Here is a 22,109-nt window from a genome sequence, read left to right as displayed (position 1 = left end):
TGCAACTTGATAGGCGCTTAGGATCCATCATTATCAATGTGTAATTGATCTATCATAGTTCACATAGTATGTCTTAAGAGACGTGAATCCAAAGCTAGCTAGCGCAAGTATTGTTGTATTGTTGATCTATCATATTGGGGACAGTTAGTCTTCCACCGAGGTGCAACTCGGTGGAAGTACGTCGGTGATATTTGGGGGTGCTGATCGAAGTGCATAGCACGAGGCTTGTGCTCACCAATCTCTCACATGGACGTGGTCCTTTCACTCCTCTGCATTACAAAGTGTTTTGGAGTTTGCAGAGTAGTAGGATACTTTTAAGTTAACCTCGGTCGTCCAAGTCAAACGAGGTGACTGATTACTGCGTTGGTTTGAGTGAAAGCAAGGTCTCAAGGAAAACAAAAACATCTCAATAAAGAGTACTGTTGAGTCTCATTCGTAGTTTTCGAATTTGCATAAGTGTAGGGTCGTAAAGTGTAATGTTTCTCCTGCCCAAAATTTGCACAAGAAATACTATGACAAAGGTAGGTATCAGGTATGGCCTTGCCGTACATAAATTGAGTAGTCAGTTACACATTCCTACGCACCTAAAGTTACACACTTTTTTTGTGCAACTCAGATTTCATAACGTGTGACTACTGACTAGTTTGATTTAGAAACAATAATTAATTTGTCAATCGAGCGAGACATAGCAAATCTGCTCGATCTCTTGTTCAGCTTGTTTAATTCAGTGCTAAATTTCTATCTGAATCTAGTCGCTCTGCAGCCTCTACTCCTGCTGCATTTGGCCCACGACTTGTTCACCATCTCCGGCACTTCCCTGTTGGCCAGAGCAGCCATGGCTCCAGCCCTCGTCACCTTCTTCACGAGGAGCCTCCACGTCTTGTCCACTTTCTCTGCTTTCATCTTCGTCTTGAGATTGCTGGGAAAGAAAATGAAGGCACAATTTTAGGTTACGAGGAAAGTGGTCCTGAAGTCAGGCAGAGTCTTTTTCAGGAAATAACTAGCTAGTTAGCTGGTGCTTCAGGTTCGTGTCGCTCTCGTGCAGCCAGACCTGACAAACCCAAAACGTGCTGGAAAACTACGTCTCCCGTAGTCCGTAAGGCCATATTAAGCCGAGTGTCGTGTCGGTTGCATAGGAAGCAGAGTCGCGCTCGTTCACGCACACGCACGAGTCGTGTAACAGGTACAAGGCATCTACCTGCATAGGGGAACCCTGCAAGGTTCGCCGTGGGCGCGGTGGCAGACGGAGGAGTGGAGCCGGAGGAGCTGGAACATGCGGTTGCAGTGCTGGCAGCCTCCTTCTCCTCCCTTGTTGCCGCACCCGGCCAAGTGCCTCGTGAGCTGCACGAGGCCCTGGTGCGCCGTGCAGGCGCCTCTGTCGTTGTCGTCGCACGGGGACGCTTCGGTGAGGAAGACGCGCTCCAGGGAGGCCATGGCGTCGCTGAGCTGCCGGTACACCGCCTGGGACGCTCTCTCCCTATCCCATCTCTTCTTCCTCTGTGGAAAATGCAATCAGGAGCGTCAGCAAATGAGAAGTCAGTGTCCATGTGTAAATTCACTACTACTAACTTTCTGCAGCCTGCAGAAGAGGCCAATGTGTTGCTATACGCAGAAGAACTGCGTGTGTGCCGTGATGTATGAATCAGGGTTGTATTTTTACGACTTGACTAACGCCATCGAAAGGCAAAACAAATCTTTCAAGCAACAGAATGGTACGTACGTGCTAGCTACGTCGACAAAAGGCACAATTTTCTGTTGCGTTTTTCTTTGTACACAACGTGACGACAGCTAGATCGAACAAAGGGAATCAAGGCAGGCAAGGCAATTCGGCAAGCGTGGCGCACCTGGTCGGCGTCGTGGAGGAGCTGGAGCAGGCCAATCTGGAGCGCGGCGTCGTGTCGGCCCGCGAAGCGCCACCCGTCGGAGAGCTCGACGGCGGCGAGGTCCTTGCCTGCGAGGCGCGCGCACCGCAGGCGCAGCCGCGGCGCGTCGCAGAGCGCCGCCAGCTTCAGCACGTCCACGGCGCGCTCCGCGGTCAGCCGCGCCGCTAGGGCCTCTTCCGCGCGCCGCTTCAGCCACGCCACCCGGTACGCGTGCGCCAGCGCCAGCAGCGCCGCCCCGTGCGCCGCCATAGCCTCCTCCTCCGGCCACTCCCCCGTCGCCTCCCTGCGTTATTATGCCGCCGCACCTTGGTTAATTTAGCCACGTACGAGCTAGCCTCGAGGGTCAAGAGTCAGAGAACACGAGAGGTCACGCCTTCCACCTCTGGCTCTGGGAGTAGAGGAAGCGGAGGAAGGAGGCGACGGCGTCGGGGGCGGCGCCGAGGATGCGGATGGAGCAGCCGGTGTCCCACCCGCGCCGCGCACGCCCGATCATCCGCTCCAGCACCGGCGACGCCGAGGCCTTGGATGATCGCCGTCCAAGCCCCAATCAGATTAAAACCAGCAAAAGTTAGCGCGCCAGATCGATAAAATCATGCTCATCCAATTCCCCATACTCGAAACGGAAGAGAGAATTATCCGCGCTTACAAGAACGGGCGAGTGCGCTGCGATGGCGCTCCCGTCGGACGTGAGAACCCGCACGTCGGCCGGCGACGGCCGGAGCGCCTCAAAATCCACGCTCGACGTCATCTCCAAACAAATCCTTCTCCGGAAGAACCCTCTTCCTCTGTTCTTGCGATATCAACACGGCGATCCTAGCAAGGCCAGCGCCAGGGGGGATCGGAAGGACTGCCTAATAATTAAGAAAAAGATCTACGAAAAAGAATGTGAAATAACGAAAGAATATGACGGGGGAAGAGAGCTCAAGTCAAGAACTGGCTACAAGCAGGTTTTATATTGCTGGGAATGCTGAGCACCGATCGATACGTCGGATTATTATACAGCCTACCCGCGGGTTGGAAAGCTACCGGAAGATTTCCAATGGTTTTGTTAAGCGTGACAGGACGGATTTGCTTAGGATGAACAGCTAAATCGAGATTGTAAATGGCAGATGAGGAGGTTGTATATGGGGAGTGGGATGACGGGATCAGCGGGAGGCGGTTGCCTCGTCAGCAACAGATCAGGAACGACGAGTTGATGTTTTATCTCTATCTCTATCTCTGCTACTTACTAGTTAGGAGCCCGTGCGTTGCTACGGAAAAACAGTACGTGAATGAAGAATACAAGAAAAAAATATTATACTTCTAACGGATACTGTTCTTCACTGTCTTTTCTATAAGAACAATTCATACGAGGACACTGTTGATGTCGTATATGCAACTCATTTGAACCTAAATTAAATGCTAGGAATAGCTATACCAGTGAAAAGCAAATAAATGTCCGTTGGGATGGATAATATCATAATAGTGTAAGCTCTAGTGTCTCTACAACATTATTCAAACCTAGAATGCCCACTTCAGCTTGCTTGCGCAAGTTGATGAACCATTGAAAAGGTGAAACTTATGCTAAGTTAAGCTTCGACCTGAAACTGATGGCACGGCAGTTATCAGAGCAATATGCATGTCTTGTACCGTTGCATTGGTCTAGCACAAGCATGCACACAATCAACTAAAGACTGAAGACAACTATAGTGCTTTTCATTGTGCTGAAGTTCTTCTGTTGATGGAATAATATCACTAAACTGTTGAAGATAAGAAAGATTTCCCAGGGTTTCAGTAAATTTTGCATAAACTTAAACACGGGACCTTATGAAGACCTTTTTCTCAACATGACTAATCTGCAAAGCTAACATGACCGAGGCACCGATGTATATGTATTTCCTTTGCAATGCTTTCCACGGTGAGATCTCTTCATTGTACACAAACAAATTATATGCCTACTGTAATCAGGCTCCTTAAATTTATCTACTCAATCAGCATGTGAAAATTTGAAAAAAGGTCCATCCACCTGATCGCAGATTCAGGAGCAGCAGTAGAAACACTGACTCAGGACCAAAAATGTTGAGGCAGTTTGACGCAAAAAGAATTCATGAATGTGTGTAAGCCAAAATAAGCTCAGTTAGATCAAATGGGAGAAGAGGACAGACTACCATGACGGGCACTTCATCCAAAACATGGTTACCTTCAATACCATATGCATAAGGAATAGTATAGGAACAAAACACAAAAAGGAAAAAAATAGCTCATATGGAACTACTCGCAACAAAAAGACAATGCCCAGCATATTCTTCTCGATCCTAAATTAATAAAATAAAGAAATGAAATTTCTTTTATTAATTTTAAAATTTTAAATAAGGAATAAATCATGTATACATCTAAACAACCTTTTCTTAAATCTAAGCAACCATTTCGTAAATCCAAGCAACTCTTTCGTAAATCCAAGCAAACTTTTCGTAAATCCAAACAACCTTTTCGTAGGCGTCCTCGGATTGTCTATTAAGATATTATCAGGGGCGCGCTCTACCATTGAGCTAATAGCCCGTCGCGCGGGCCTCCCAAAGGGAGGCCTGCTACGCCAAAAGCGAGAAAAATAGCAGGGTATCCCTTACCTTTCATTTCTCATTTCTCATATTTACAGAATCTGGGAAACTTTACAAGGAAATTTATGCATTATGCAATCTGAAAAACCTTAGATCACACAGCTTGATAATTCATGGATTGGATTTTGGGACACCACATAACAGATTAATTACCTAGGGATAAATGCTAATCTTTTGAGCACCACATTACATAAGAAGCATGGACTGAATCTTTGGTTAAACAAAAGACACAGGGACTGGATTGCCTGTGTTTTCGCAAGATATATTTCTTTATCATTGGCAGTAAATATTATTTAAATTAGTCCGCAGAGTGCAACATTATGTAAGCAAATACAAACAGATGAGTCCCTAGCACTGTACTTGCAGAATTGCATGGCATGCAAAGTCTGAAAACAACAACTCCATGGACTGAAGAAACAACCTTTGCAGGTACAAGGTGACCAACAGAATAGTAGAGATTAGGCATTGCCCTGCAGTTGAGTGTTATGAAAAATTCAACAAAGCCAAACATGAATCAATCCCCATCTTATCTTTTGCAGCATGAACCTAACGTGTGCACATGACCCAGGTATGTCATCTAAAGCTTGGCACAGAACACACAGATATAACATGGAGCGCTGCTGGTTTTCTACATGAGAAATTGTGATAATTAGGACCATCACGTTTCAAAAGGTGATCTTCAGACAGTCAAACCTATGACAGTATGTATAGTTTAGTGAAGATCATGGTACAAAGGACACGCAATCGATGACAGGCTATTCATGACAAATTTGTAGATCTAGAGAAAGCAAGTCAATGATATGGCAAATTTCTCTCTTGAAAATCAATAATATCTTCCCTAAAAAATCAATGATATCGTTGCTTATGAACAACATCCTTCTAACAATATTATTACTATTGGGGAAATGTGTTTAAAACCTGTCAAACGCAACCAATTCTGGTAAATAGCATCGCCTCGTTCTCCGCCATCCTCCTGGCGAACAACTTCTCTTTGCTAGCCGCCCATGCCTCCAGCTCCTGCTTCGTGTACATGTCCTGAGTCGACTTGGACCTCGTGGGCTGCCTCCCCGACTCCCCTCCAGCACCAGCAAACGACCCATCCGACTGGTTCCTCCTCATATCCGGCCAGAAATCGTCGTCCCAGACTCCCAGTCATCCCGTCCACCGTCGCCGCCGCCATTTCCCCCTCGGCCTCCCCAGGCGGGCAAGGGCGGCTTCCTCGCAGGTGCAGGAGCGCCAGATCCAGGAGTCTCCTTAACGACGGGCGGGTCGTTCCACGGGCGGCCCTCGGCGAGGACGACGATGCGGTCGCGGTAGGCAGCGGCGGCGTTGGAGTTGTACTTGGGGACGTGGGGCGTATCGCGCGGCGAGGAAGGCGTTGAGGCGATCGTTGCCCCCGGCCTCCATCCTGGGGAGCTGCGCCTCGGTCCACGAGTCCATGGTGACGGAGCGGACGAAGCCTCCACTCCGCGGCCCTCCTCTGCCGCGCCGGCCCGCCTCGCCTGCTTGCACCTGCGATCCGCGCGACGAGGCACCACCATCTCCCTCGCCTCGCCACCGTCGGACACGCAACCTCCGTCGGGGGAGCTGCTGCCTCCCGCGCCCGCCGCCCGCCATGCTTCCCCGTCGGCGGCGCCGCTGCTTCCCGCGCTCGCCGCAACCGCCGCCCCGCACCACTCCTCCAGCGGCCGCCACCAACTTCTACAGGCGCGGCCACCGATTCGTCCAGCCCTGCCGCCGGCTGACCCCTCCGTCCCAGACCCCGCCAGCAGACCCCTCCCTCTCCGCCGCCGGCTCACAATTGCCCGGACGCCGAGTCCTCTCGCCCCGCCGCCGCCCCATTTCTCCGCCGCCCCCACTTTCCACCCGACTCACAGGTCTCCCATGGCGTCGCTTCCAAGTGCCGGTCCCTCCATAGCAGGTATTTTTCCATTCATGCATTTTGTTAATAGTATCTGGCTATTACAAACATTCGGCTGGACGTACCGCAATCAGTCGTGATAATCTAAAAGTTTATGGAGACCTAATGAACTTTCTACAGAATTGAGTCCTTTATTTGGAAGAAACATACCCTGCAATATTTTTCAATATTTATAGGTATAATCTGTACCGTATGTACTTCAAACTTCTTGGCTCACTCAAGAAAAAGGACCATGCTCTGATACCTGTTAAACACAAGAATTACATGAGGTAGTAGCAATGTTTCATTTCTTGGTTGTGAAACTGCAGGGCCCTTATCTGAATCTGTGTAGGAGGAGGGATTTGAGGGCATTCCTCGGTGTGGTTGGTGCAAATAATCTCATATTAGTTCTCTACTTCCCTTGCAGCATTCTTGTTCCTTTTTTTTCCCAGGATTGATGTTTCTTGTTAATGATTTAGCTTCTGTTAATTAGCAGCAAGTGGCAACTGAGGTGATATCTCACTCTTCTCCCTGCAACAAAATCTGAGACTGGAGTGGTTTCTCACATGTTGAGTAGATTTGTTAGGTGTGATGTGATAACATCATGTGTTAAAAAATCCGAGGAAAAAAGTACGCAAGTTTATTAGTCCGAGACTAGAGTGGTTTCTAGAGTGCAATTGTAGTTTGAGCAGAGCGTAATTCAAGGTTTGGGTTCAGGATATGCAACTTTTTCATGGAATTTTCGCTATAAACCTTAACCATGTATCCTTAATTGGTTCAGATTTGATGATTTTAAATATTTTCTATGTTCGAATGAGATGTATTCGACTTTAGTGTATTAGGGTGCATTTTTTTTTAAGGTCATCGTGGTTCAGATTTTGATGATTTTATGAAGAAAATGTGGGCAGTTGGAGACCCAACTTTAGCATTTCTGGCTTAAAAATAAGATAGACAAAAAAAACTGTAGAAAGACAAGTCATCATATAAGAAGGTAGACTTTAAAAATGTTGTCATGTATTGTGGGAGGCGTGCGTTGCAGGTGCAAGCTCACCAGTTAGAACGGAAAGGAGGATGATTCGTCTGAGAGTTTTCAAGAATAAATTTATTATTTCATAAATACTCAAATTATGTGTCATAAATAATAAGTTTCTATACCTACTGTAAATCTAATGCCAATTAAAATATCCCGTACACGGGAACATGTTAAAATATTTTTAATTTTTTGCAGTAGAAAAATCATCTTTGTGCGGATGCTTATCCGGCTATTTCCGAAGATACAATATTAATGGCCCTACATGTCGCTAGTATGTTGCCACGATACATCATTATCTTTAATTGAAGTTCGGATGTCAAGATGGCCAATAGTTTCATGTGATTCTAACTAATTGTAGAGGTTAGGGGTATGTTAGATTGTTGCCAAAATGCGTTCTTCCAATTTTTTTTTGGTTATGACCAAACATTTGGTCCCGATAGTTCGCATATCAATGCTACTTGTTAACTTTAATTTATTGATTTTAGAAGCTCCACGTGAGAGAAAATGGTGGCGGACTGACAATGCAAAGGTTGCAGCAAACACCGTGGTAGATGTAGTAGATCACCGTAATGGACATTGTGCTTCGTAGTATACACATAAATTGTAGCATGATGTGCATACAATATCTCTGTCATAGGTCTGAAATCTAATGAATCAGTTTTTAATCCATACTGACTGAACTAGGTGCGAGTAGTAAAATATAAATTAAATTTCACAACCACACATTTAGTGGCATCGCTAACATAAACCACGGTTGTGATCAATCTTGTCACAAAACCACAATTTCTGATACGGAGGTTTTCAAATAACACAAATCTGCTAGTTCAGGACATGTGCCTGCGTTTTCGACATGTCCACAACCTAAACTTCAAACAAGACATTGCTATTGTACCTCTCACTTTCCGGCTTGAATCAAAGTGCATATTCACTGTCCACAACTCATTCTCATGCACAAAAATTTAACAAATATTTCCACAACTCATTCTCATGCACCGAAGTTTAACAAATGTGTGTGAACCCACATGTCGGGAACGTTGCGAAATGCCATATAAGTTTGTCCCAAGAGTCGTGATTCCGTGAGAAAATTAATCAAAACTATGGTTTTGTTTTACCACTGTCACAAAATTTGTGGTTCTTAAAAATTTACTCTAAAGTATACTCCCTCCGTCCCATATTAAGTGACTTTTTATTACATGTATCTAGACGCTTTTTAGGCATATATACATCCACATTTGGGCAAATTTGAGTCACTTAATATGAGACGGAGGGAGCACATCGGTGTTAGAAGTGCAGTAGATTTTCAAAGACAAACAGAATCTCAACGAGTTTTTTGGATAAGTAATTTTCTATAAAAAAGTAATTTATTGGTAGAGCAAATTTTTTTTTACAATCTCCTGTAACTTTATTCAAACTTGAAAACCATTAAGGTACAATGCTTCGGATCACAGACACAAGAAACTACAAAGTAACCCCTATGACTAAGAATTGCAATGAAATTTCTCGAAAACATATTCTCCGTGGCATCAATCTTTGCAACACGAAATACTCTACAGACTTCAGCAAAAGAACCGCAATTAGACCGGAGCGGCAACATCGCCACTCGTACCCCTGCACGAACTTGATTACGTTTCAGAAGCCCCTTGAGTCGCCCATCTAAAAAGATGAGAAACCATGAACGTTGAACGTACTTGGGCCGAGGATGATCCCCTAGAGATGCAGGTCATCGAACCATATGATCTTCACGAAAACGCCAAAGAAAGACTCCAAAGTCATAAAAGATCAGACCGACAAAAGCATCATTACACACTGACAAAAACTCATCAAATCCGTATGAACATATCTGCGAGGACATAAACTCAAAATCCGCGTGATCGGACACATCGAATGCGCAGGAGTAAAACTCTCTGGCCCCGTGGCACTACGCAATAAGGCACCGTCGCAGCGGAGGAAGAACCAGAGTACATTTATTCTCGACAGCATTGCACCCCTCTGCCATAGTGTTGCCGATAAAGATCACAAGACTCGTAATACTAAAAACTTCTGAAATGTAACGGTGTACCCGAGATTACCCCCACCTCGCAGCGCCAAGATGGCGACACGAGGTGAGGGGAACCGGTGAATCGGGACGGTGCTGTACCTGAAAACCCTAAATTTTCTCCGTCTCAAAAAACCTACACCGCTCCCGAGTCCCGACACGTCATCCAAGCCCATTGATTTTTTTTTTGAGGGGGTGGGGGCATTGATTTTGTTTTGTTGAGCAAATCAATAAGCCCATTCAGTGTTTAAGAAAAAAAAACAAAGCCCATTCATGACGAACATGTTACAAAAACGGGCCTTACGATGGTAACATCTCCACTCTCCTCCGGCCCGTCATTGTCCATAACCTGGCTCAACCTCCTTGTTCCCTGGAAACGCCTCCCTCCTACCTCCACCCCAGCCGCCTCTCCTCCACCGGCCTCCACCTCGTCCCTGCCTCCGCCGTCAACCATATCTCTGTTCTTTCCACCGGCCTCCATATCGTCTCTGACCACGCCGCCGAGACGCTCTCTTTACCGCGGTATCCATCCATGGAGCCGAACCCCAAACCCAAGTCAAGCAAGAAATCGAAGAAGCCCGCCGGCGGGGAAGGGGAAGACATTGACGCGATCAAGTCAGACGTCGCCTCGTTCGCCTCCTCCCTTGGTCTTCTCCCGGTAACCGGTGACAACTCCGGCTTCGACGATTCCGACTTCCGCAAGTCCGGCCCCATAAAAGCCCCCAGACCGCCGAAGCAACCCAAAACCCCGGAAGCTCCCCAGGACGCCGCAAAACCCCCACACCCTAAACCTACCAAGAAGCCGCATCCTCTCGAGCTTCATGGCCCTCCTGCTGCCACCGCTACCGGCGCCACCACTAATTACCCGCTGGTAAAGGCAGGGGCTCTGTCTGGGCAGTGGTACGTGGATGCTGATGAGCTGGAGACCAAGGTCCTAGGCGGCCGCAAGCATTCCCCGCCAGCTGTTGCGATTCAGGAGATGCAGCGGATGGTGGAGCGTAAAAGGGAGCTGGCGGAGAAGCTCATGATGCAGTACATGAGGGAGTATGACATCGTGCGGCGCGGAACTGGTGACCTGAAGCTCCTGGAGATGTCTGCCAAGTCTGGTACATCAGCTGATAAGGTGTCGGCGTTCACATGCCTCGTCCAGGACAATCCAATTGCAAACAGGAGGGCACTTGACTCTCTGCTTGGTAAGTTGCACTACTGAAATGCTATTGGTTTGATGTGATAATGCAGCAAATACTCCATTTTTATTGCATATTGAACAAATTGAGGCAATAATACCTTGTAAATCAGGGAAACAGAGCCATACTGTAACATTTGAGGTTCCTTCTGAATGTAGACACAAAGCTAGGAAAGAATGTGTGACGTGAAATGATCCTGATAACTTAGAAACTGATATGATCATAGTGGCAATATTTATCACATGAACACACTGAGTGTTGCATTAACTGTTAACTTAAAATAGCACAAGATCCAGTGAATTGAATCAGAAAATGAACCATGAATGTTATATGGAGATTGCAGAAACCAGCTTGAACCACTAGAAAATCTTAGATGAGCGACCCTATATCATGCTGTCTGGATACCTATATCCACTATGCACACAGAGAGTCAGAGACAAATATTTAGCAAGTGTTTGATAGGCTTTATCTAAGTGGCTGACTCTCTTCATAGATTTTATATTTTTTTATTGCTGCTGACATTGGGTAGTGTATGGTGGGAGACTCGACACATTGCTGCTGCTGGTCTTGTATAAACACAAGCAAGTCTTTCGTGGTGAATGCATTCCTTGTCACTGGAGAAAGATTGCTCAGTCGATATTACCTTCTGCACCAAATTTCTTCTTTGGCAAATGTTCTAAGAGATTATTTCTCCTTTTTAAAAAATACGACAGGTATGGTTGCATCAAAGGCTGGTAAAAGGTATGCGTTCACAGGCTTTGATGCATTGAGGGAGTTGTTCGAAATGAGGTTAGCATCTTCTGGTCTCTTGTCTTTTGTTAGCTTTTTAGATATCCAACGTTTTCCTCATGAGGCACGGGCATGCTGAAGCAGAAATTGTGTCATCTATCTGTATTGTTTCACACCTTTACCCTTGCTGCCATTTTTTTTTGCATCTGAATGCATCTATGTGGCAGCAGCACCTGATTTATGCGGTGTTGTTTGTTTATTGTCGTTTCATGTAATTTTCCATGATATCTTATTCCTTGTCTTGTTTTTGCTGAGTGCTAGGGTTACGCAGGGCACATGAAGCTACATATGTGCAAAAAGCATTTGTATCTTGCATTTCTGTTGACTTTCTGCATTGTGATTTCTTGCCCTAGACATCTGACTAGACCTTCTCACTTTACTGGCTTTTGTTCCCATCTATTGCCTAGTTCTCTCTCATTTGTTCCACAGTGTTGCTACTGATGGTATGCTCATTATCCTTGTAGTAGCAAAAGGCACCAGCCACAGCAATCTGATATCGTTATTTGGATACGGCATGCTGCAAACATACTATGGTTCACTTGCGTTTACATGCATTATACTATTTCAGCGTTGCACATTTGAATATGCCCATGAGTAGGCGAACTGTCAATGAAAATTTGATGTGATACTACTTGTTTGCAGACAAGTTTTGCAACAAAAGAAAGTTTAATTTGAACATAAATACTGAAAGCCGTACTCTTGTTTACTGTGCCTCTACTTGTGTTATTCATTTGCTTTCTTAGTTGATACATGATCCCTCCACTCAACATATTGGGTAGCCAGGCATTTCAATGTTCATCTTGTACCATCAATTAGACCAATAATATATGGGTATGTGCTATAAAAATTATACCATTGGAAACTTCTTTTGTAAGTGAACTCACTGGTATGATTTTGTGGCACATAACCCTCATATTATTTGTCTAAATGATGACCAGGGCAACCTTGGAATGTGTGGGGGCCTTATATTTTGAGATGTGGGGAGTATATCAGTAAAGCTTGTAGTTTTCTTTGCTCGCTTAGTTGTCAGATTTAATTTGATTTTCTAACAACATAGACTGTCTGTTTTTATTTTTTATTTCATCTTGGTTATTGATTACATTTTGATGTAGGTTATTGCCTGATCGTAAGTTGAAAAGTCTTATTCAGCGCCCATTAGACGTTTTACCCGAAACAAAAGATGGCTACTCGCTTCTGCTATTCTGGCACTGGGAGGACTGCTTGAAACAGAGGTATTTCTCACTGAATTAAATATTTCGCAACTTACCTTTGAGCTATCCAGGATTCAAGTAAATGCTAACTATCTAAGAAAACAGCCTTTAACTTAGGAACACTTACTGACTTCAAAAAGCAACATTAGCTAACAATGGTTTAGTATTTATGCTGTTATCAAATGAAGATACTAGAACTTCTGTACTGTTTAGGTCTTAGATCCCTTGTCATTATCAGATGTTCTTCATTGTTGTTTGCCATTATCAGATGCCCCCCCTTTATCTTTGTTTTATTGGTCAACATTTTTTAAATACTAACTATTAATTGAGAAATCTCTGGAGTAAATTTCACCGAACCATAATTTTTGGGGGCAATGGCAACGCAAAAACCGAAGCCCCTTCTTTGCTGCTTTGCTCATAACCACATCTATTGTGGTCATTGCGAACACGTCATGCTAATCCTGTCTTCTTCTCTAATCACCTTGATCTGACGTTTGGCAAGCATTCCATGTATCTGTCTGTCATGGTAGAGGTCCCCCTATCTTCTTTACTTAACATACACGGATACACCCACAAACACTTTAATCCTGTTTGATGCATGATCATTGTATTTTTCAGTTTTAATATTCCGGTTAACCTATTACAGGTATGAGAAGTTTGTTATTGCACTGGAGGATGCATTAAAAGATATGCTGCCAAGTCTTAAGGACAAAGCAATGAAGGTTAGCACAAATGATGTGTTCATATGGAAGCAAGCTTTATCATGGCTCTGGTTCTGGGCCAAGGCATAGCACTATGTTTTACATCACATTAGATACATGAAAAAGTTGAACTCAAGAAAGTAGTGAGAAGTCAAAAATCTAAATATCAAACATTCAACTAGATGTGTTGGAGCTATAAACTTGCATACCATTTTATCTAGTTCTGATTATCTAGTGTGCTAAGGCGCGTTCTGTACCTTATGTGCTAAATCGTGGGATTTGCTGTTGAATTGGCCTAACACTAACTTTCAAAGTGATTTAACATTGGGATTATTGAGCCCCGGGGAATAATTGCAAGTCACATTCCTATTCGAATATGGATTACGTTTTAATATTCCTGTTGGGAACTGGATTTCCTGGCAGGTATGAGATTTTTATTTTTTATTTTTGAAAACCAGCTTAATTCTGTACTAAAAATATGAAGGTTTCGATTGGAATTTCTGTCAGCAGTTTTTCTTGAACTAGCCAAAATCCTGCAGAACCAGTTGAAAGAAAAATATCAATTTCTCAGAGAAAACCAGGAGGTTCAAAACTGGTTCTTGCTTGGAACTAGTAGGTTTCCACTTCTGGCCACGGTGCTTCATGAGAATCTGGCAAATGGCTGCCATTTAGTTTTGAGGATTATTTATCACAGCTTTGTAAAATAGACTAGCTTTTCGCTGATTTGTGCTATATTGCTAGGATCACCAAAACTATTCACATGTTTCCTAATTCCTTTTAATTAGTCTTGTTTTGTTATCTTCCTCTTTCTTTGCAGACCGTTTCTGCCCTTCTAAAGAGTAAATCTGAGCAGGAACGGCGGTTACTTACAGCTCTTGTTAATAAAGTAAGTTGTCCTTCTTTTCCCAACACAATACGTGTATTTGAAGTGTCCCTGTTTGGCCATTTTCCATTTTCACTTACTCCCTCCGTCCAACAAAGGATGTCTCAACTTTGACCAAATTTGAATGCATCTATACACTAAGTCATCCAAATTTTGACAAACTTGAGACATCTTTTGTTGGACGGAGGGAGTATTATAATGTGTCCAAAACTGATGTGAGAAGCATTTCCTTCTATTCTTGTGGGAGGCAAACTTATTAGTTGTCCTGATGAAAATCTATTGCAGCTTGGAGATCCTGAAAGGAGGGCCGCATCAAGTGCTGCATATCTCTTAACAGGTCTCCTGTCCACTCATCCAAATATGAAGGTATGTGCATCTGTTCCGTTACAAAGATGCGACTTGTGTTATTGTCATGAATTGTCTATTTGGTCAAGGTAGTTAACTATGTAATATTTTGCTTACAAAGCTTTGCAAAAACACTAAATTATTTTGTTTTGTTGGACATTTTACAATTTGCAGATGGTTGTGATAGATGAGGTAGACTCATTTCTGTTCAGACCACATGTTGGGCTTAGAGCCAAATACCAAGCCGTATGTTATTTGTCTCTCTTACTATTTTATGCTAACACTGTTTCTGGATTTGCTAAAGAGAACATGTTGGTTCTCTTACAGTTAAAATTTGGTGTAACATTGAAGTATGCTAATCTATTCAATCTACTTTTTAGTTATTCAAAATATAGTATATATGCCTTTTAATTAAAGTTTACTATTGTTCAGGTTAATTTTTTGAGCCATATTTTTCTTACCAATAAAGGAGATGGATCTAAAATCGCAAAGCGGTTGGTGGATGTCTACATTGCACTTTTCAAGGTTCGAATGTGGTTCAGCAGCATAAAATTATTGCTGTGCTTAGGAATAGTTTACTTAGTGCTGGGGCCCTTTTCCTGTCAACCTTTAGTTTTACTGTCTTTTCATCACATCCTCTATTCATCATCTTGTTGGTCCCATTTCTCCTTAATAATTTCAAGCTGCAAGGTACAACGACTATTTTAGGTATAAAACATGCGATTCTGCAGTTCACATTGTATGGCTGTTTGACTGTTTCTTCCATGGTTTTAAGTTTGTTTTTCTTCGGTGTGGTGTTAATGCCTTGAGCCCTTGAACTTAATTGTTTAAAGTATGCTTTTTTGTTGTTCTATGGTATACTGTTGTCAGGTACTCATGTCTTCCCCTCGTGATACTAAAGGAGATAAGCACAGTAAACGTGGCAAGAAAAATGAGGAAAATGGAAAAGGGAAGGGGAGAAAGGACAATATCAACGTCTCTAATTTGCACGGAAACCATGAAGCCGATCCACTCGCAGGATCAGATTTAGAGATGGATTCCCGCCTTCTATCTGCACTTTTAACAGTATGTCGTACACTCTGCATATTTGCAGAGTACTGTATTTGCTTCGTCGTCTTATGTGCTAACAGTATGCTTATGTATCTTTGCTTTTTGTTTGTGCTCAAGCTGGTTCTCAGCTTGTCTCTAGTTCTGTATTAATCTTTCATCTTATGCAGGGTGTAAATAGAGCATTACCATATGTTGCAAGCTCCGAAGTTGATGATATTGTGGAAGTTCAGACACCAATTCTTTTTAGACTGGTGAGCTTATTAGCTAATGGAAGTGCATTGTTAAGTTTTTGTTTGAAGGACATAGATCTTTCTGTAAGGATCCTAACTAACTTTTTTTTCGCATGTAGGTGCACTCTGAGAACTTCAATGTTGGTGTGCAGGCATTAATGCTTTTGTATCAGATCTCTACAAAAAATCAGATAGCAAGTGACCGCTTTTACCGTGCGTTATATGCAAAACTTTTGAGTCCTTCAGCTGTTACTTCATCAAAGGTTTCAGTTGCTGAACCTTTTTGTCTTGCTTTCCATATGTTCTTTATTTTACGATATTTTGATCATTAAGCAATACCATGTGTTTAATTCTTTTCCCTGGCATAACATAACCATAAAGAAAGTAGCTTGCACCCTTATATGTTGCTAAGCGTGTTTTTTTAATAGTTTACCTGACTGTTTATGTTTTGCATATTCAGCCAGAATTATTTCTAGGTCTGTTGGTGAAAGCGATGAAGAATGATGTAATGTTGAAGAGAGTAGCCGCATTTTCGAAGAGGCTGCTTCAGGTCTGTTGGTTGAACATGTTCTTATTTTTAACATGATAGCTGATTTTTAATGATGTGGTCCATGTGGATATTACTTAGCTTTTCTCTTTAAGTTTGTAATTGCATATATTGTTGACACGGGGAATCACACTTTAATAGCTTACTCGTCATCTGAGCTATATAAGATAAGCATAAAGAGGTAACAGTAGTTATGCTACTACTGTACTGAACTTGAACTAGATTGGATGGACCCGTGAGCCATGGTAGGTGGGAAAAAGGGCCCCCAGTCTTATAGTGGAAAAATGGCTCCCAGTCTTTTTACCACCACCCGTGCTATCTATCCACTAATTGTCCTATCAGTGGGAAGTGGGAAAAAAGAGGAAAAAAATCTGGGGAGAAAAAGGCATTTTAAAGCTAAAATTTATGCTGATCGTAGCCATTCCAAAATCGCAAATATTACCATATGACAGTACATGATAGCACACAATCAGCAGAAAGTTTTTTCTGGCCACTAGAACAGCATACTAATTACAAATCTGAAGTATTAAACGTTTCAGATATGCCTGTATGATTGATGATTACAGAGTTGAATGGAGCCAGGGAAGTTCTGTATGACTAAATTGTGATGTCTCCAACAGGTGGCTCTTCAACGCCCTCCGCAGTATGCTTGTGGATGCCTTTTCATACTTTCTGAGGTCCTTAAAACAAAGCCACCGTTATGGTATGGGACTTTGTCACTCCATTGCATGTCACTGATTTTTTTATTGAGTAAATAATTTATGTCGTGATCTTCAGGACGATTGTGCTCCAGAATGAATCTGTTGATGATGGTATTGAACACTTTGAAGACATTGTAGAGAATCCTGAGGACCCTGCTATTGCTTTAACAACTCCAAATAAACATGATGGGCCATCAGCTTCCCTTGAGAAATACAGTTCTGATGCTGAGGATGGTTCTGATACTACAAAACAAGTAAATGTGGCTGCTGGCAGTGAGAAGGGTGAAACCAATGCATCGACTCAGGGGTCAACATTGCATGCATTATATAATCCACGACACAGAGAGCCTTCTTACTGGTATTGTCTTTTTGCTTGTACTCTGCATGGATCTTTTAGATTATTTTGTTTGATAATGAAAGGCATGCAATATTGGCATGCATCATTTGAATTAGCTATCTCATCGAAATGTATTATCTGTCTCTCTGCCGGTTGCTGCGGAACACTAGTGGAATAATTTCATGCATCTCAATGCATTCTCAGTACATTCTAGTTCATCTGAAAATCCTACCTCAATCTAACTACAAGAAATCTCAAAAAGAATTGGTAGCTTGGTATGCAAAGTTGGTCATCATTTGGTCCGACCCTGATCTGATCCCTAATTACTTTGTGACATGTAATCTTTTAGTAAATTTCTCTCCTTTTCCTTATTTTGTTATACGAACAGTACTATTGATCACGTTTGCCTTTCGCTGTGTTCTCAGCAATGCAGACCGTGCCAGTTGGTGGGAGCTAACGTTATTGGCCTCACATGTGCACCCGTCGGTATTTACAATGGCCAGGACATTGCTATCTGGCAACAATATTGTTTATAATGGTGATCCGTTGACAGATCTGTCACTTCCTGCCTTCCTTGACAAATTCATGGAGAAGAAACCGAAAGGAAACCGCATTGCTGAAGGAAAATGGCATGGTGGATCACAAATTGCACCAGCTAAAAAGGTATGGATTGTCATTTGCTATTATATTGTTCGTTGAATTTGACTGTTCATCTTGTGTTGTTTTTTCTCTTCAAGATATTTTCTCTCAGGATTTATGAATGAACCTTTTCTGCTACCATTTGCCTGATCTTGGTAGAGAAAACCTTCACGTTTTTAGTTCTCATATGTTTGTCATGGTTTCCATAATCTCATGTAGCTTCACTCGATAGGAGGCAATGCATTAGTACCATTGGTGTGCCTTAGTTGCGTGTCAGGTACTGTGCACGCATGTCATGCAAACTACTCCCTCCGCCCACAAATACGTGTACTTCTAGGTTTTGACCTAACTCAAACTTTTGTAGATTTGACCAACTTTGTTGAAAAAAGTAGCAACACATATGGCATCAAATTGGTATATTATGAAACTACATTTCAAAATGGATCTAATGATACTAATTTAGTGTCATAAATGTTGCTGCGTTTTCCAATAAAGTCGGTCAAACTTTGATATTTTGACTTAGGACAAAACCTAGAAGCACACTTATTTGTGGACGGAGGGAGTATGTCAGTAACCACTCATTTACTGCAGCACATTTGGTAGCCATTTCGAAATTGTTAATTATGATTGTTAGTTCCAATGTTTGTTAGTTCCTTTTTTTAGTGCAATCTCTTGTGTTTCTTTCCATGGTTTAGGTTATACCAGCTCTCCATATGAAGGTCCATTGTCATATGTATCAATGCTTATCAGTCTCATGTCTTTTCTCCCTGCACATGTGCTGCAGCTACAGACTTAAAGTCAAGGTGCCCATATGCCACTTAGGTCCAGTGACACCTCGATCAGGCCTAAGGGTCATTGCTCAATCATCATACCTGAAAATATATGATGACTTCAATGAGAATCTTTGTTTTATATCTTGGCAACACTCATATATATATCAATGTTTATCAGTCTTATGTCTTTTTCTACATGCACCCACGCTGCATATACAGTCAAGGTGCCAATGCACCACCCATGTATCTGGAAATCAACCTCTATATGTCTGAAATGATATGATGGCTTCCATGAAATCTAGCTTTATATCTTGGCAACTATAAGTAGTGTAATGTCTTACTGCACCCTAATGTTCAATGATGGTCTTCGACTGTGTTCTTCTCGGTCGATCCTATCCTTTAAATAATTCCTATCACATGACAGCATATGTGGCACTCTCTTAATACTGACGTATGTGTGTGTGCCTGCAGCTTGACATGAATCATCATCTCATCGGGCGAGAGCTGCTAGACCTGGAAGAAAATGAGGTTCCTCCAGAAGATGTTGTTTTCCATCGTTTCTACATGAACAAGACTGGCCCTATTAAGCCCAAGGCAAAGAAGAAAGCTTCAGTCCTCGATGAAGATGCTGGTGAGCTATTAGCTGATGACGTTGATGATGCAAGTGATGAAAGTGATGACGAGATGCAGGATCTGGGAGATGAGTCCGCAGATGATGCAGAATATGAAGATGATGGAGAATATGACTACGACAAGTTGGACGCCAAGGCATTTGAAGAGGAAGGAGATTTGCTTACAGATGGCAGTGACGTTGATGAGTTGGATGTCATTTCAGATGAGGGTGATGACGATGAAGATGATGGTCTCAGCATGTCTGGTATGGACGCTGAAGACGATTCAGATAATAACATTGGCGACGTAAAGGCAGCACCCCGTGGGCAAAAGCGGAAACATGGTAAGAAGAGTGGCTCGACTCCATTTGCAAGTCTAGAAGAGTATGAGCATCTCATGGATGGGGATGCCAAGAAGCCAACGCTGAAGAAGCAGCAGCGGAAGCACAAGGGAACAGGGGACAATGTGGGCCGCAAGGAGAAACTAAAACTGTCTGGGTCACGAAAGAGAAAATCGAAGAGATCTGAATGAGAATGCGCCTTTTGTACCGTAACACATGTTGGAAAATGCTGGTTGCAACGGTGCTCTCCAAAGTTTTGTAGTTTTAGAAGACAGAAGCTGATCTTTTCACGTGCAAGCGGCTGCAACGTGTTTGTACCTTTTGGCACTCCTGTCGCCGGTGCTCTTGGGCTCGGTGGGGAGGTTGGGTCTTGCAGGAACAGTGGACGTCCGCAAGGTGTCTCTGTGTATTGTGATCATGCATTAATCGTCATCATTATGTAAACCTTCTGAGAAGAAACTGTTCGTCCGAGATTAATTTTGCTGTAACGAAATCCATGCAATTTATTTGAGTCGGTGAGAAAAATTGGACCACACGTTAGATTGAGTGTGTTATACCAACATTGCACGATAACGCAAAACCCTTGTGGACATTAAAATTGTGGATTCTGTCGATTTCTGTTTGAATCGCAGAACTGGATATAAATTCCGTTTCAAGTGTTTAGATGGTGATAAAATTGTACCCTAGAATATATAAAGAAGTTAATTCCAATATTTTATTGAACTATTATAGAATTATGGTAGGTGACGTATGGGATGAAAACCTCTGTTCATTGAAAACCTGTAAACTTTCAATTCCTATCCGTTAGGTCTCAAACAAATTGATAAGATGAAACGTGGAAGCTCACCTATTTTATGAAAAAACCTTGGACTTTTCCACTCGTTTAAAAAAAATTATGTTTAAGTGATTATAGGTTCATCTTTCATCTCGTCCCTTTTTTTAAGATCTAATGATTAGAAGTGTTAGTTTCTCGTTTCTTCACCTGATGCGTTTTCATTATAATATACTACATCTGCTTGAAAAAATATGGCGTATGTCATTTTCTTTAACCAATGATTTGATAAAAAAAATTACTCCATCAGCATGCGATTTATGTGTAGGGGTTGGCATCAAACCCGATGACCGAAAACCGAAAAGACCATTTAGATATTTCGGTAGAAAAAATTATAGATTGAATTTTATTCTAGTAATTCGGGTATCAATTCACAAAAGACTGAATAGGAACAAACTTTGTAAAAACCAACACATTCTCCAAACCCAATCTAGGCGCCAAACCACTCCGTATGCAAAAATCACGGCACAACATAGGCAATCGACGATTTCACTTTCCTAATCCTCGGTGCCCAGGTTGATATGAAAATTATGTCGGAAATATAAGCGAAACTTTGCTAAAATCTGTATCAGATCATGTTTTGTTTTGTAGCTATCACCCATCTTTGTAAGTTTTGGTCATGACCGAAATTTTGGGTAACCGGAAATTCGCGTAGCAAAGTTCCTAGGTAAAGTTTAGATTTCATATTTTAGATAACGAATCGAAAAAAACAACGAAATTATAAGAGCGAACTTCTGGTCACGACCGAATGCCCACATCTGCTTATGTGATCCAAATCATAAACATATAAGCAAGTACTTGACATAGAGACCGCAATCAGACTGGAGCATTGATATTGCCACTCGTATCCCTGAACAAACTTGACTGCTTTCAAAAGTTTCGAAAAATCCCTTTGAGTCTTATCCAACAAAATGAGAGGCGGTGTACTTGGGCTGGGGATTAATGGATCATCCCCTAAAGGTCCGAATATTCTTAGGAGGCACCTTAGAGCATGTACAATGCAAGATGTTTAGGTGGGTGCTTAGAAAAATTAACCGGTTTTTGTTAAGCACTGATGTTTATTTAGACTAAGCAGATGCCTAACTTGGCACCTCCTCTATACAACAAACACTGGTGCTTAAAAAAGTGTTTGGTTTATTTTCGCAAGCACCTGTCTTAGCACCTTACATTGTACGTGCTCTAAGAGTGCAAGACGCCGGCCGGGAGGAGGCAAACCGTGAATCTTCAGCAACGGCGGTACGCTCCTGGAAAACCTAGTTTCCTCTTTTTCTCTAGAGTGGGCTCTTGGTTGTTATTCCGATTTCTTGCGCAGAGGCACTGGAATTGTAGTGCTCGAGGTCAGCAAGGTTTGGGCCGGTCGGGGCAGGAGTTTCCGGTTTCGACGTGCCGAAGCCTGGCCCGAAAATGGCCCAGGCCAGATGTCCACGTGCCACGGCGGATCGAGTAGATTTGGTAACCGCTCTTTCCCCCAAAAATAAGTTAGT

The 22,109-nt window shown here is 42.8% G+C and overlaps 2 protein-coding genes and 1 long non-coding RNA gene across 3 annotated transcripts; 2 read left to right on the top strand and 1 right to left on the bottom strand.

The window, feature by feature from the left end:
* Positions 1 to 453: 453 nt before the first annotated feature.
* On the bottom strand, positions 454 to 2,858 carry LOC100825939 (BTB/POZ and TAZ domain-containing protein 1). The gene is made up of 5 exons (XM_014900680.2): positions 2,530 to 2,858; positions 2,264 to 2,403; positions 1,845 to 2,166; positions 1,199 to 1,497; positions 454 to 919 (listed from the first exon to the last, which is right to left on the bottom strand). Exons 1-5 carry the CDS (start codon positions 2,629 to 2,631, stop codon positions 739 to 741), a joined length of 1,044 nt encoding a protein of 347 aa, XP_014756166.1. The 5' UTR covers positions 2,632 to 2,858; the 3' UTR covers positions 454 to 738.
* A 2,126-nt stretch (positions 2,859 to 4,984) lies between these two features.
* On the top strand, positions 4,985 to 7,197 carry LOC112271406. Its single transcript, XR_002964293.1, has 2 exons — positions 4,985 to 6,401; positions 6,710 to 7,197. It is a non-coding gene; the product is annotated as an uncharacterized LOC112271406 (long non-coding RNA).
* A 2,579-nt stretch (positions 7,198 to 9,776) lies between these two features.
* LOC100825625 (CCAAT/enhancer-binding protein zeta) lies at positions 9,777 to 20,373 on the top strand. Its single transcript, XM_003572634.3, has 16 exons — positions 9,777 to 10,641; positions 11,349 to 11,424; positions 12,537 to 12,656; positions 13,282 to 13,357; positions 14,154 to 14,222; positions 14,505 to 14,585; positions 14,739 to 14,810; positions 14,997 to 15,089; positions 15,435 to 15,629; positions 15,782 to 15,865; positions 15,964 to 16,107; positions 16,305 to 16,394; positions 17,012 to 17,094; positions 17,169 to 17,450; positions 17,855 to 18,092; positions 19,313 to 20,373. The coding sequence occupies exons 1-16, from the start codon at positions 9,981 to 9,983 to the stop codon at positions 19,982 to 19,984; spliced, it is 3,036 nt and encodes a 1,011-aa protein (XP_003572682.1). The 5' UTR covers positions 9,777 to 9,980; the 3' UTR covers positions 19,985 to 20,373.
* The last annotated feature ends 1,736 nt before the right edge of the window (positions 20,374 to 22,109 follow it).

Source organism: Brachypodium distachyon, chromosome 3 (assembly GCF_000005505.3).
Source record: "Brachypodium distachyon strain Bd21 chromosome 3, Brachypodium_distachyon_v3.0, whole genome shotgun sequence".
Classification (NCBI taxonomy): domain Eukaryota; kingdom Viridiplantae; phylum Streptophyta; class Magnoliopsida; order Poales; family Poaceae; genus Brachypodium; species Brachypodium distachyon.
Note: the sequence above shows the minus strand (reverse complement) of the source record. Positions and strands in the feature narration are given on the sequence as shown.